Below are 15,219 nucleotides of genomic sequence, written 5' to 3' on the forward strand. Positions count from 1 at the left end.
CTCCATGCAGCGGAGGAAACTGAGGCAGGGGAGAGGGGCAAAGCAGGCGGAGCAAAGGTGCACACAAATAGGGGACCTGCCCAAGGTCACCCCAGACCAAGGGCACCAAGCCAGGGGCCCCGGGACCCTGGGGGCACCCACTCGCGGGGCTCCCCTCCCAGCCCCCACAGACCATCCCCTTTCTCTGAAGCCCCTCCCCGGCTCTTGAGCCCCTGCAGTTCGGCCCCTCCCTCCCTGGGAGACCTCGCCTGGTCCCTCCGTCCCTCCTCCCTGCGCGCCCCCGCGGCTCGGCCCCTCCCTCCCCGCGCGCCCCCGCAGCTCGGTCCCTCCCTCCCTGCGCGCTTCCGCGCGCCCCCTCGCCCCTTTCTCTGGCCCCAGCGGCCCCTCACCGGCAGAAGAAGAGGGCACAGAGCGCAGCCAGGAGCAAGGAGAGCAGCGCCACCAAGAGCAGAGGCATCGCGCCCCCCAAGGCCCCGGCCCCGGCCCCCGCGAGTTCCGTGCGGAGTCTCCGAGGGCCGACTAGCCGCCTGCGCGGGGGACGGCGCGAGGAGGAGACGCCGCGAGCCCCGCCCAGGCCCGGCCCGGCCGCTCCGCTCCCCCCCCCTCGCACCCGCTCCCCCCCCCTCAGCGCCCGCGCGCGAGCGAGGGAAGGCGGAAGAAGGAGGAGCCAGCACTCGTTCCTCTTCCTCGCTCCGCCCCCTCACATCAGCCTCGGCCGGCCCCTCCAGGCTTCGGGGCCCGAGAAAAAGAGGAGGAGCCAACACACGTCCCTCCCCTAATCCCGCCCTGCCCCGAGCCTCCCCTGCGCAAGGAGAGATTAAGCTCGGAGCAGGGTCCTCCCCTTTCCCCGCCCCCTCTCCCCAACCTTCCGCACCCGGACCTGGCCCGCTCCGGCCGGCCGACCTTCGCCTCTCGCAGAGGGAGGGCGGAGCCCAGCGTCCTGCGTGGCGTTTGTCTCCCGAGGGGCGGGCGAGTCTTCGGCTGCCTTCCGAGGAACTGTACTGGACACCCTCCCCCAACCCCTTCGCCAGGGCAAGTCCAAAGAAGTGGGGTAGGAACGCCACTGGGAGGGCTCCCGGAGTTCAAGTTCAGCCCCTCGCTCTGAATGTCCTGGGCTGGGACATGCGACTTATGCCAGGTCACCCGAGTACCGGGTTGGGAGGAGGGGGGAAGAAAGAAAGGGCCAGCGAGAGGAGCCTGCAACCCAAGTCTCCTAGTTTCCCTGTCGGGGCCGATGCGGACTCGGGCGAGTGTCTGGATGCCTTCTTTGCTCCCCCCCGCCCAGAACACTGGGACTCAGCATTCCGTTCCCCAAATGGAGTCTTCACAACCCAGTGCAAGGGCGAGCTCGTTACCCAGCAGTGAGTCGAGCTACTCGGGGGCCCCTAAGTTAGTCCTGGGTGACCGGGGCTGAGGGGCTGGGAAAATAAGGGGAAGGGGCACTCTTGGCCGGGTGCTGGAAGGACCTCGGGAGGGCAGCTCCCTCTTCCTGAAGCCACACAGGATCTGCGGCTTCTGCTTCTGCAGGAGGAGTGAACTCCCGAAGACTGCGTGATACTAATTAAATGGAGATGCACCAGAGAGCCCAACGGATATCCCTGTAATTTTCCAGATACCAAAAAAAAAAGCCCCACAAAAAGCAAAAAAAACCAAGATCATTTATCTAGAGCTTTAAGGTTTGAGAGTTACTCAGGTTCATTTGATCCTCATTCCTAGGGAGGGGTGGGCGCTATTTTGCAAAAATGAAAACATTTTGCCAAAAACAAAGGTTAAATCCCTTGCCTAAGATCACGTCTGCTAGTTTTGCACTGGGATCTTCTGTGTTGCTTAGAAAAGCTTGTAGCATGCAGGATGGATTTGTTAATCAGTTGTGGAGTATTTAGAGTAAAACATGGACATAGAGGATAAGAAAGCAAGGAGGGATTGTGGTCTGCATACACTCATGAAGCCATGACTCATTCAAAATATCAAAATAGAGATGGGAAGCGCTGCATTTGATTCATTTACTGCTGGGAGGCTCTAATTCTGGCCAGCTGTTGTGGATTGAACCAGGTGCCCACTACCCTGCTATACACACCAAATTCTTCCAATTCTGTTCCCTTGCAAAATATTAAGCATCTCTATGCACAGCATGGCACCACACACTTTAGGGTTGCTAACTTTCAGGAGAAATTGTGGACTTAGAGGTCTTTAGTTTGATTGTACATATGTAGCCTATGTTTGTTTGCTACTCTTTTGGAGAGGGAGGAAAGAAAGGGAGAAAAATTTGGACCTCAAAATCTTACAAAAGTGAATGTTGAAAACTGTAATTGCTGGGGGGGAGGGGAATACTATTAAGTGATAGACATAGATGAGACAAGCCAAATTTAATTGCTGGAGGAACAGGTATTCAAGTGCCTGACAACAGTGAGTGGCAAGAACTCAAAAAAGGAGCCCAATGGGGACATTGTTTTGTGGACTAGCCTCTTTTCTAGAAATATCTGCTCTGTTATCCCAAACCATTAGGAAGCCTCTAACAAGTTGTGTCTTAATAAGATTCCTGGTAAGCAAGGCAGAAGCAGCTCAACTGTCCTCCCTACTTTTTTTGGGGGGGGGCACTTTGCCTTCTCACCCTCCCCTTCCTCTTCCATCCAGCTGCTCCCTTAGATCCTCATTTTGCATCCTAATTCGGGGAAACCTATTTAGATATGCTTTTGCTTTGTCCACTCTTGCTTTGTTTCCTCATCTCCAGTTTGTTCCTGTCTTTTCTCTAACACATCTTGTTACACCTGGCTCCTCTCTCTAAAGAATATTCTTTTCAGAGGATCTAGTTAGTTAAACTGGAGAAATGGGAAGGTTTTTTGGAAATCAAGGCTTTGGTGGTTAAAACATTATTCATTATGATATCTTATTTGGATTGTGTCACTGGGAGAGGGACAGAATCTTAACATCTCAGACGGGGAGTGTAGTGAGCTGTCGTCTCCAGAAGCTGCTGGATCGCTCTCTGGGAAGAGATCTGCTGTGTCTTCTACTCAAATCTCTCCGACAGATTCTTCTTCCTGTAATGAACCGTTGTCTCCAGGCAGTTGCTGTTAACTCTTGTCCAAAGAAGTGACTTCCCTTCCTGCAGAGAGCCCCGTCAAGCCTGATGCAATTCAGAGTCCTTCTCTTGAATCCTGGCTCTGAATCTCCTCCAGCTCTTATCCTTCTCCAGGCCGATCTGCCCTTTGCGCCCAATGCTGTCTCTTTTTATCCTCCCAGAGAATGGGCGTGGGATAATGCAAGGGCTTCTGGGAAGAACCACCCCAGCCAATGAGCTTGCCCCCTCTATCAAGTCAACCTGAGTTCTCACCTTGTAATTGTCCAGAAAACCTGAATTCTCACCTTGTCACCATCCAGACAACCTGAGTTCTCACTTAGTAATCCTAACATCTCCCCCTTTCTTTTGATTTAGAACATAGGACAGTCATGACCTTGAAACATAAATCCATCAATATGGGAAGTATTACAGATAATTACATAAATTACATAAGCACATAGTAACATAGTAACGTAACACATGCTAGAAGTATATAACATAATCATAAATTGAAAATTTATAAATGTCCATAAGTCCATTGTCCATTAGTCTCATCTTGTGTGAGGAAGTCCAATGATTCCTGCTGGTTTTTAAAGTTCTTTAACAGTCTTCTTATTATCCATGCTCTTTCAGTGTCAGATGTTTCTTAGATCTTCTCCTTTATTTTGAGGCCTTTCTCTTTTTCTGTCTCTCTCTGATGGACAAGGCGAATATGACTCGTTGGCACCCATCTGATTCCTTCTCCTGCTGAAGAAATACAAGCAAACCCTCTCCCCCAGGCAGTTAACCTATCTGGTCCCTTCCATTCACCACTTTCTGGATCTCTCCACATCACCTGGCGATTATCTAAGGACAGTGGAGCTGCTCGCACTGGACACTGCCCTTCTGGTGGGTTATAAAACCTGTCTGCCGGAGCCAGTGCATCTTTGTCAAAAATTAGAAAATTAATGGTATAGAGAACTAAATTTAGAAGTTCCCTAGGGCTACCTGTGGCTCCCCCTTTCTTTTGTTTTTGGAGGAGTGTCTTAATATCTCTGTTTCTTCTCTCTACTATTGCCTGCCCTTGAGGATTAAAGGGTATGCCCGTGGTATGTAAAATCTTATACTGTGCACAAAAGTGTGTAAAATGTTTGGACGTATATGCAGGTCCATTGTCTGTTTTTATTGCTTGTGGCACACCCATAATTGCAAAAGCCTGTATAAGGAATTCAGTGACCACTCGGGCTGTCTCTTTTGCTGCTGGCATTGCAAATGTGAATCCTGAAAAGGTGTCTACCACGACATGAATAAAAGATAGACGACCAAAAGATTTATAATGGGTCACATCCATTTGCCAGATTTCATTGGGTCTCAAACCACGAGGATTCTTCCCTGGAGGGAGTGTAGGAGCATGGAAAGGAAGACAAGCTGTACAGCTTTTTACTATGCTCCTAGCTTCCTCTCTTGTGATTCCAAATTGTAAACGTAAAGCTCGAGCAGCCTGATGATATTTAGAATGAGATTCTTGTGCTTCCTGAAATAAAGGACTACTGGCTAACATGGTTAGAAGGCTATCTGCCTTTGAATTTCCATCAAAAATGGGACCTGGAAGTCCACTATGTGAGTGGACATGCAAGATATAAATCTTGCCTGGATGTTTTCTCACTTGCTCTTGAAGTTCCTTAAAGAGCTGATAAATATTGGAGGCTGCAAATTTTATTTGGGCTGTGGCAATTCTTTGTACTACACCTACTGAATAGGCTGAATCAGTAATTATATTTACGTCTCCTGGGTAATAAGTGAGAGCTAGCATGATAGCAAATAATTCATTCTGTTGAGTGGATTGAAAAGGAGTCCTGATTACTCTCTTTATGGTTAAATCATGAGAGTATATGGCACAAATATTTTCTTTGGAGGCATCTGTAAAGATTGTTGGTCCTTTAAGAGGAACCTTAGAAACCTTTTCTTCAAAAATCCATCGCCAATTATGTAGTAGCCGGGTAATCTTTAATGGAGATCCATGTGCAAAATTTGGAGCGGTGGCTAATAAAATTTGCCATTCTGGGATGGTCTCACAGCATACATTAATCTGTGCGTTAGTATAGAATGTGTATATTTTTTCAGGACTTATCCCAGATAATTGTGTTACTCTCTTAATAGCCTTTAATAAAATCCTAGCCACAAGCACTGGGTAAGGTGTAAGGCTTTGTTCTGGTTGTGCTGGGAGGTTCACCCACTCAATCACTCTGTCTCCTTGGTGAAGGACTGCTGTGGGTGCCTCTTTTGTAGCAAGATTTGGCACAGATCTGGCACAGAGTTGACATTCTCCAGTAAAGTGTAAAGACTACAAAATGAGTGAGTGGAAAAAAGCCATCCAAAAATAAAGTGAGTCTTGCTATATCCCTTGGAATCCCAGCAGATGGCAGCCACCTCCCTCCCACCCCCATCACAATTCTGGAATGCAGAAATCCAACACCTCAGAATCCACCTGCTTTGGGGGTAGGAAGGAGGCTGAAGACAAGAAGTGACTATTTCTTCCCATCATGGATTTACGCTCACCTTCATATACTTGGCCTCATTTGCAAAGTTTGTCCAGTAAGTAGAGAGTGAGTGCCCTTGGGGTCAATGGTATGTCTCCTGGATTTATTTCATCAACAATCATGGGCCCAGGCTGCAGCAGTTCACTATTAATACTGGGGAGAATTAGGATTTTTTTCCTTTCTTCATTTGGAGATTAGATCGAAGCTTAGTTCTCTAAAGGGCAGGGCTTGATGATTAAATCTTGGCATTATTACCTTACCCAACTAGAGAACAATGAATTTAAGATGAATTCTGGCTGTGTTCTATTCAGGCTCAGGTGGGGATAGGTCCTTTTTCTAGATTCCCAGATTCTGGGAGTGATCAAAATCAAGTCCCCCAGCTCCTAGTTATAAAGAATCCATCTATCTCTAAAGTTCACTCTCATTTTTAATCAGTTGCAGTTCATTGCCACTTTCAGGAACTCCTATTCTTCAGAGGATATGTTGACTGGATTCCATGAAGTATCTCTGTCATCCTAAAGCACAACTGACCCCTTTTAATTATCTACAATGATTATTTACCCAGAAATATGTCTCTTGAACTTTTTTATGTCATAACATTAAGGCAAACCTATTAAAAGTTTTCATCTATAAGGATTTGTACCTCTAGCTCAAAGCTGCTTCACCTGTGGGTCATAACCCCATATGGAGTCATGTAATTAAGTGTGGGGGTTATGAAATTATTATTTATTTTTCAGTGCTAGATCTGTATACCTATTTTGCATATCTATATACCTAGGTGTCATGTAAAAATTTCTCAAGTGAAAAGGGATAACAAGTAGAAAAAGTTTAAAAAGCCCTGCTATAGCCAAAGGACATGAAATCTAAGTTAAAGACCTTATAAGGTCAACAGGTGAGAGTCTCTGTCTTATAACAGTAAGTAAACCTAAGGAATGTGACTCTTGATTAAATGACCATTTAAAGACTGAGCATGGAATTCTTTTTATTACTCCTGAGAAAAAGCATGTATTGGAATCTGTACGCCTCTATTAACGGATTATTATGTCAAAGCACCCAAATGAGGGGTATTTCCTATTTCCAAGAGAAGTTTATTATTTCTTCCACCTTCTTTTCTTCCAAATGGATGAAAAGTTCAGTCCCACCTTTAGCAATAACTCCCACATTTAGCAGGTGAAGCCAAGTCCAAGATAGGGATAGATGCATGTTGGCAAGGAGGGAGCTGCTGCTCTTAAGAACGTTGGAAATTCCCCACGGTGGATGCTCACCCCAGCGATGATGAGGCCGCTACTGTTCCAATGAGGAAAGCAGTAGGTGTAACAACACTGTGTGTGGTGAGCGGAGAGGAGAGCCGAAGGGCTTTCATAGCTCAGCATGATGGGCTTCAGTCCGAAGCAGCTCACTGGGCTTCATAAAGATGCCTTCCATAGCTCTCCAATAGTTGTTCTGGCTCTGCTGGGCCATGCCATGTACTTCTTTTTGGCCACTGATGGGCCGGCCATACTGCTCTCCCGTAACAGACAGCAGCACGTCAGTGGAAGCATGTTTGAACCGAACCTCATCGTCCCTCACCCAGTGTGACCCGCTACACAAGACTGTCCAGTCATCCAGATAGTCCCCTTCGCCCTCTTCCCCAAATGCACTCACTTCCTGGAAATGACAGAAAGTAGAAGAATTAGTGTGAGCCCCAGGACAGATCTGACAAGTGGATAAGAGTAATAGGATGAATGATGAAGGAATGAAAAAGAAATTGGGGAACCTTCCACAGGAAGAACTTAAGAATTGGGGCTGAAAGGGAGGAAACGTCATAAAATGAATCCCTTTCCCTGCCTCCTCCCTCAAAAAAAATCAAAAAATGACCCGTAGAGGAATATAAATGAGTTAATACAAGTCAATATTTGCTTAGCACCCACTGTTTACAAGGAGAGGAAAATGAAAAAGCACTTCATCCTTGCTCTTAAAGGTTTATAACTTGGTAAAGAAAGAAAGCAAACTGTAAAGAAATAGTTAAACGCTATAAAACAATTTAGTGTGAGATTAAATATGAGAATGGAGAAATTCATGAAATAGACCACTTCCAGTTTGTTATTGGGGAAGAAAGCAGCAGTGGAACTGGGGCTTGAAAAAAAAGAAAAAAAATTTAATATCTAGAAATGGTGAGGGGGGTTTCATACAGTAACATAAGACATACTGGACAGATACAAGGAAAAGACAGGATGGGGGAAGGAAACAATGAGAAGTACATTTGGTTAGAGCATAGAATGGTTAAGAGTATACTGTGACTAAAGTCAAAATATTACCTTAAAGCCAAATTGCGGTTCAAGAGTTTGTAAACAGTGGGGAAACAGTGAAGGTTTGAGGAAGTGAAACAATTAGGTTTGTGCTTAGGAAGATACTTAGGCAGCATGTAAAGAATGGATAAAGAAATGGGAAAAACTGGTGGTAAAACTAGTTAGTTAATGGTTTTCTAAGTGCATACCCACCTGTCAGGCAGGCACTGTGTACACTGAAGATACAAAAAGAAGCAAGAGAGCCTCTGCCCTCAAGAAGCTTACAATCTAATAGGAGAGGCAACAAGCAAAGGACTATATATAAATAAGCTATGTATGAGATAAACTAGAAATAATGAAAAGGGAAGGCTCCAAAATTAAAAGGTGGGGTTTTAGTAGGTTCCTAAAGCAGGAAACAGGGGGAGATGAAGAGGGAGAACATTCCAGACACAGAGAAAATGCCTGAAGGCAAGACAACATCTTGTTCTTAGAACAGCTGGGAGGCCAGTAGTATTGGATGGAACCTTCCATGTTAGGGAGTAAGGAGTAAAAAGACTATAGAAAGGTTAGAGGAAGTTGAATTAGGCAGGGCTTGGAACAGAGCTTTTTGTATTTGATATTGGAAGCAACAGGAAGCCACTGGAATACATCCCAGTAGGATTATTCAAGCTAATACAACAGTTGTGGCAAGAAGTAACAAAAAGCCTGAACTCGGATGGTGGCAAGTAAAACTCAAATGATTTGTCTGGTAAACTGGCAGACATAAACAACCAAATTAAGATTAACATCTTTGCTAATTCATCCCCTAACAAGGTACTTATGTACTTGGTTCACACCTTTAAAGTTCATACCTCCTTTATCTTTTTTTTCCCCAGAGGCTGGAGTTAAGTGACTTGTCCAGGGTCACACAGCTAGGAAGCGTTAAGTGTCTAAGACCAGATTTGAACTCGGGTCCTCCTGAATTCAAGGCTGGTGCTCTATCCACTGTGCCACCTAGCTGCCCCCTATACCTTCTTTATCTTTGACTGTCTTGTTATACTTTTATTTAATTCTTACATTGTTTGACTTTTCACCTCCCTTCCCTCACTGAGTCATTAGGAGTTCTTGCCCTTCTTCCTTTACTTTCATTCTTCCTCTAGTGCTTGGAACCACTGAAAACAATTCTAGTATTCCCCAGAACTGAAAGTTCTAAAGAATCCACATTCTCTAAAAGCCTAAGTGTTAGTTAACAAAACATCTTGTCTTTCTAATTTATTAGATCAAGGAGAAATCTCCCAATCCTCTTCTACTTAAGATGACCTCTGGTTTTCATACCATGAGCCCATCTCCTAAGGGAGTTAAACAAGTCTCCCTCTTGTCTAGAACAGGTTTTCTTTCACAGATAAATTTCTCCTAATGAGCAAAAAGGAGAACAAATGCCTCCTGATCCAACAGGTCTAACAACCCAGAACACAGATAATTATACTGCATAAAGCTCCTCCAGCCCCATACTTACCTGGTTGCCAGAGAGGGGGGAAGAGAAGTGGTGACTGTGGAGATTGCGCCCAGTATTGACATGAGTCAGCCTGATGGCCTGGCCACATCTCACTGGGGTTCCTCTCTCACACACTGTAGAGGTTTTGCCTCGGATCCGCCAGTAACTATTGCTGTCATCCACATCTGATATCCCTGTAACTGACTGCTGCCCACTGCCTGGAAAAAAACAAAACAAAACAAAAAAGCTGTTCTAGCTCACTCAACTACCAGAACTTCTTAAAACTTTTTTCCACTTTTGACTCTTTTCCACCCAAGGAATTTATATGGTATTCAAAATGGTTTCCAAATCAAACATTTACCGATAAACATTCAGTTATGTGACTCCATATGGGGTGGAAACACAGTTTAAGAAGTTTGGAACTATTCCAAAGGGATCAAGCTCATTTTATACACAAGAAGCCCAAGCCAGGAAATCGAACTAGGCTGCCTCCCAGGTTTCATGGATAGTAAGTATCTAAGACCTAATTGGGAGACAGGAGTCTCCCAACTCTAGAGCCTAGTATTTTTTTCATAGTATCATGCTAATGTGATTAACAAGACCCCCCACAAAAGGCCACATCCCAGCTAGCAACACAGTGTCCAGGCAAACCATGGGAGGTGCCCAACAGAAGGCTTGGGTTGAATCTTAGTAGGTCTTAGTAGCAATGGGCCTAGATAAATTCTCACCATTTGGAGGCAAGCAGGAAGAGGCATAGAAGGTCTGGTCCGTAAGGGGACCCTTTTGTTATCCTTAATTTTTTTGTAACTTTCTAGCACTGATAAAATTATGACCCCACAGTTACTGTATCCAATCAGAAAAACAAGTTATGATGTCAACTCTCCCCAAGTTATTTTTCTCCAATAAAAAAAAAAAAACCTACTACAAGTACCCTACTTCTTTCCCTCTTTTTAGCTTGCTTACTAAAGTTTCACAAAGACCAACTTAATGGTGTCTTCCCCCTTGCTAATGGGGGATGGGGGGGAGGAGGAGTAGTTCTTCTAGGGCACTTAGCTTAAATCTTTCAATTTTTCAATTTGTTAATCAACACAACTCCCTTTTGGAAATTAGCCCATTGACAGAACTTCAATGAAATTTGGAGGTCAAAATCTACAAATTCTTCTGAGACATCTCACAACCCTGGCCTATATATTTTGGGATCCAACTTCTGCCCCCAACATTTGATGGATCATCCAGGGAAACTTCTGGAACCCAAATGTAATTATTGGGGTACTGATGCTGAGACTTTTATTAAGTATTTATTATGTGCTGGGGCTATACAGACAAAAATTAAACTAGTCCCTGCCTTTAAGGAGTTTACATTGTGGGGGAGAAATATACAAAGATAAGTAAACACAGTGGTTGGGGAGGACACTAATGAGTGGGGGGTTAGAGAAAGCCTTTCTCTATCCGTTTAAACAGACCCTGGAAGGAAGCTGGGGGTTCCCAGGAGCAGAGACTAGGAAAAAAGCCAGAAAGGAAGGGGAAGAGCCAGTTCCAAGGCTGGAAGTGGAATGTCATGGAGGAGGACTGTAAGTAAGCTGGACTTGCTAAAAAGAGGGCAGGAGTGGGAGTCAACTGAGCTCAGTCTGGAAAGATAGGCCAGGATCAGAGTGTTAATAAAACAATTTACAATGTATTAAGCATTTACCGCGTGCTAAGTACTCTGCTACATGCTGGGAATTCTTTTTTTGTCCCCCCTTCTGGAAAAGGACACGGAGATGCCATGACATGCAAGTGGATTGGACCTGAGTGAGGGAGCACTGGGCAGATGAGAGACCGGGTGGAGATGGCCCTGTATGCAGCGGGAGACCTGGCTCTGTTTAATCTAAGATCTTAGATGAGGCAACACCCAATCAGTGATTAAGGGGGGGGGGGGGGTAAGATAGAAACGGCCTCTTTTACCTAGTTTAAAAAAAAAAATCAATGTGGGAGGGGAAGACCCTCAGGGTTTCTGGGTGAAACTGCAAGAATTATTACTATTTACATTCACTCAGAAACAATCAGGGCCAAAATAAAGATCCAATGGGTTGGACTCCAGACCTTTAGTTGTCTGTGAATACAAAGAAAAACAAAGCCAAGACAAGGAATGTGTAATTTCCCCTAAAACAAAACTGGGAATCCCTGACGTTTTTTTGAGCTGGCTAACAGTACGGCCATACGGGTTCTTTAACGTTATTGTGATATGCTTAATTCCTATCAAATGATTGGGTGAAAGAGGAGAAACCTGCAGGGAAGGAAGCCCCAGACCAGTGAGGAGTTAGGCTGGGACCAGTTCCGGGACACAAAGGCGCCGGGGCCTGGGAGAGAAAGTGGCGAGGGCTGCCTGGAGGGCCGGAGAGCGGGCTGGACTGAATGACTCCAGTCTTTTCCGGGTTTAAACTTAAGTGTAGTTAAGTATAGACCTTCAGGCTACAAGACTCTCCACAGAAAGCGGGAGGTTTGGGGCTGAGAGGAAGGGCCTTTTTTTTTTGATGCTGGGGTTAAGTGACTTGCCCAGGGTCACACAGCTAGGAAGTGTTGTCTAAACTCGGGTCCTCCTGAATTCAGGGCTGGTGCTCTATTCACTGCGCCACCTAGCTGCCGAAGGGACAACTTTGGATTGGGGGATGGGGTCGAGAGTTCTTCACTTAGACAGCATGGTGGAGGGGGGAGGACACATCGAACCTCTCCTTCCCCCGCAGGCCCCGCCAGCTCTCGCTTAGCTAAGTCCGTTCGGCCGTTCCTCCAGGGCGGTCTTCGGGGCCGAAGCCCAGACTCTCCCCAGACCTCCGGGAGTTGCCCCCTCCCCTTCCTTCTTTTCCAGTCCACTCCAGCTGGGCCAGAGTCCGAAAACTTTTCCGGCCCCTCTTCCAGACCCCTCCCTCAAGCTCCGCCCTCTCAAGATTCCTCGAAGCTCAGGACTCCTCCCCCCACGTGTTTTTCCGGTTGTGGAAGGGTTCTAGGTCCCTCCTCCTACTGACTCCTCAGACCTCGCCCAGGCGCCACCCCCGGGGTTCCCCCAATGCCAGGCCCCGCCTCCGGGGAGGGATTTTGTCCTTCTTTCCTTTTCCAGGCCCCGCCCCATGGGCTCACCGGACCCGTAGTGTACGTCATGCGAATGCAATCGGACGTTGTGGCGCGTGTTGAGGAGCTTCACTACAGAGCCGCAAGTGACGAGGGGCAGATCGGAAGCGCCAGCCAGGCCTAGAAACCCCCCAAACAACAGCAGCGCCCCCGCCACGGTCCCGGCCCGGCCCCACTGCCCCATCGCCCCGACGGAAACACGGCTCCTCCCCGGAACCGGAAGCAGCGGGAGGAGCCAGGCACTGGAGGAAGTGGCGCCCCCAGGCCTCCTCTCTCTATGCTTCCTCCAGCTAGAGCGCCCGAAGGAAACGGCCAGACGCGCCAGACTCCCGCTCCCGCCCCCACGCGGAGCCCGCCGGCGGTCTCTCTCTTGCCGCTGTCCTAGTGGCCCATCTGCGACTTCAGCCCCGGTGAACGCTCCGCCCTGCAGAGTGGCGAGGGAGCGGACCGCCTCCTCTCAGTGACAGCGCGCCGGAAGTGACCTCAGACGCCGCGGCGGCTGCGGGCGTCGGGGAGGGGGCACGTCGGTGTGTGGGGGGCCCCCGGACTCGCTTTCGGTGGCGCTGCCAAGCGGTGACTCCATTTTCCTCGGAGGCTCGGCGCTGCGGAGGGCTCGGTAAGGCCGGGCCCGGGGCTCGGAGGCTGCTCGGGCGGCCCGGGGTGCTGTGGGGCGGGCTGGGGTGGGGCGGGAGGGCCTGAGGGGCGCGGGACTCCGACCGCGGCGTCCCCGGGAACACTCACCTCTCAGGCCCGCCACTTGTTGAGTCCTTAGGGTTCCCCCTCCCCCAGAAGCTCGGGGAGGCGCCTCGGGGGCGGGGGCGGCGCCCGGGCCCGGTTCTCCCGCGGGGACGGGCGGCCCGGCCGATCCGAGCTTGGTGTGGCCGCCGCCTCCGAGCCCTTCTTCGCGCCGTCAGCCGGGCCCGTGGCCGCAGCCCCCGCTCCGACTTTCTCCGGGACTCGGCTCAAGTTACTCCCAGCGCCGGGCGGGGATCGCGGGGGTCGGGGTGGGGGGCTTTAAATGGCCGAGAAGGCTGGGCTCCGTCTCTCGGCCCTTACACCCCGGCGCGCCGCCTCCTGCGCGGTGGCCCGCATCATTTCAGCTCCTGCTGGGTGACAGGCTGAGGCTGCCAAAAAGGCCCCAGACCCCTAAATACTTAGTCCGTGCCCTCGAGAAGCTGCTGGTCTAACCCGGGCGACTGCGGGCCAGAAACGGCGTCCAGAGGAGATGCTGGCCAGAGTGACCCTTCTTTCGGCACTTATTGTTTACTGTGTACTCGACAGTGTGCCGAGGGGTGGGAATAGAAAGCAGAAAAGCTGTGCCGGGAGCATCTGCGTAAATAATGAGGCTGTTCAAGGTGCCACAGATAGACAGAAGTGATGTGACATTGGAAGGTTCCAGCCATTGGGGGGAGGGGAACCCACCTGTGACCCAGTCGGCCCCCCGGGAGAGGGGGTAGTCCTGCTTCAGACCCACCAGGAGGTCGGGACAGCTGGAGGAGCGGGCTGGCGAGGCGTCCGGGAGCCAGGGAGGAGAGCTTGAAGTAATAGGATATTATGTCTCGGTGTTAGCGTCCCTGACCAGGGCAGGGGTGGGTTTTACCGCTCTGTGATGCAGGAAAGAATTTGAAGGAGAGACCTTTTAGAGGGCCGTACTTTAATGCAGAGAAGTGTCCTTGGGGCTGTATCCTGGAGAGAAAGGGACGAATTGGGGGGAAGTACATATTCTAAAAGTAGAAAGGGTCAAAGTTCACAAGGGGGTATATAGTTGAGGTGAATGAGAGGGGGACTGGGAGGGTGATAGTAGTGGATCTTGTTTGGCTTTGTTATGTTATCTGTGGCACAGCCTAAGATATCCAGGAACCAGTTGATGCTGGATGATTAGTTCAGCCCAGAAGTTAGAGTTGATTTAATTCCTGGGGACTAATGACATCACCAAGTGAGATAAAATAGAGGGAGCCAAGAAGGGGTCCCAGGACAGACTGTTGTGGGACGCTCACAACTATTTATTTGACCTGAATGAAGATCCAGCGAAGGAGACAAGAAGCAGTTATTGGATAGAAAGCCAAGACAGAGCTGAGTCAGGAAAACCTTTAGAGAAAAGATCAATGGTGTCAAATGCTGCTTAGAAGTTAAGAAGGCTCAGGATGAAGAAGGAAAACATGCCCTTGGAGTAGGCATTTAGAGACTCACTGGCCTTGTGGTGATGTCTTACTGTGTCTGAACTCCTTGGGGGGGAGGGAGAGCTGATTCTTGAGTTTGGGAGGTCTGAGCTGCATTGGGCTATGTAAGGCTACATTTGGCTTTGATATCCTGAGCCCCTGGGTGATCCCTCCCAAAAGAACAGATTCAAAATCCCCTGGTGATCAGTGGGATCAAGTCCTAAGTGGCTAATGTGCTTGTATCCTGGACAAGCTGGGGAGAAAGGGAAAGGGAAGTGAGAAGATCTGCCAAGGTTCTATAGTTTCTCCAGATAAGAAGTGATAAAAGATTAAACCTATATCCTCTTAACTGTACATCCATTTCTCTTTCCATTATGTACCATCTCTGCCCTTCCTACTTCTCCTTTACTATGTCTCTTGCCCCAGATATCCTGAGGCACCACCTTGGGAGTTTGCCATTATTTCTATGGGAGATAGTAGCTATAGAGGTACTAAAAGCCCTAGAGAAAGGTAGAAAGAATATACAGCTTAAGTGATTCTTGTGGGAAAACATTGTTCCCATACTGCTCTCAAACAGTTATTCGATTATTCATGAATCCTCATCTTAGTTCTCTGGCTATCTTGATTCTCAATGGAA

The 15,219-nt window shown here is 48.3% G+C and overlaps 3 protein-coding genes across 5 annotated transcripts in view; 1 reads left to right on the forward strand and 2 right to left on the reverse strand.

The window, feature by feature from the left end:
* BLTP2 (bridge-like lipid transfer protein family member 2) overlaps positions 1 to 540 on the reverse strand; it is a 31,861-nt gene extending 31,321 nt beyond the window's left edge. The window contains exon 1 of the mRNA XM_074263705.1: positions 390 to 540. Coding sequence (XP_074119806.1) covers positions 390 to 457 — 68 coding nt within the window. The 5' untranslated portion in view covers positions 458 to 540. The remainder of the gene's footprint in view (positions 1 to 389) is intronic.
* Positions 541 to 6,533: 5,993 nt separating this feature from the next.
* On the reverse strand, positions 6,534 to 12,641 carry SDF2 (stromal cell derived factor 2). Its single transcript, XM_074263731.1, has 3 exons — positions 12,433 to 12,641; positions 9,340 to 9,536; positions 6,534 to 7,224 (listed from the first exon to the last, which is right to left on the reverse strand). Exons 1-3 carry the CDS (start codon positions 12,605 to 12,607, stop codon positions 6,937 to 6,939), a joined length of 660 nt encoding a protein of 219 aa, XP_074119832.1. The 5' UTR covers positions 12,608 to 12,641; the 3' UTR covers positions 6,534 to 6,936.
* A 229-nt stretch (positions 12,642 to 12,870) lies between these two features.
* SUPT6H (SPT6 homolog, histone chaperone and transcription elongation factor) overlaps positions 12,871 to 15,219 on the forward strand; it is a 30,913-nt gene continuing 28,564 nt past the window's right edge. Inside the window, exon 1 of one of the 3 annotated variants that reach the window (XM_074263711.1) lies at positions 12,871 to 13,039. The gene's annotated coding sequence lies outside the window, so the exon portion shown is untranslated. The remainder of the gene's footprint in view (positions 13,040 to 15,219) is intronic. The other 2 variants (XM_074263709.1, XM_074263710.1) reach the window with 2 other exon arrangements.

The sequence above is a fragment of the Sminthopsis crassicaudata genome, chromosome 4, assembly GCF_048593235.1.
Source record: "Sminthopsis crassicaudata isolate SCR6 chromosome 4, ASM4859323v1, whole genome shotgun sequence".
Lineage (NCBI taxonomy): Eukaryota > Metazoa > Chordata > Mammalia > Dasyuromorphia > Dasyuridae > Sminthopsis > Sminthopsis crassicaudata.

Bases quoted from the DNA above. Each gene is read 5' to 3' on its own strand.
- SDF2 (XM_074263731.1), bottom strand. From the start codon at position 12,607: ATGGGGCAGTGGGGCCGGGCCGGGACCGTGGCGGGGGCGCTGCTGTTG. The intron at 9,537-12,432 runs GTGAGCCCATGG...GTTTTTTTCCAG, and splicing joins TGACGTACACTACGGGTCCG to GCAGTGGGCAGCAGTCAGTT. The intron at 7,225-9,339 runs GTAAGTATGGGG...TGTCATTTCCAG, and splicing joins CCCCCCTCTCTGGCAACCAG to GAAGTGAGTGCATTTGGGGA.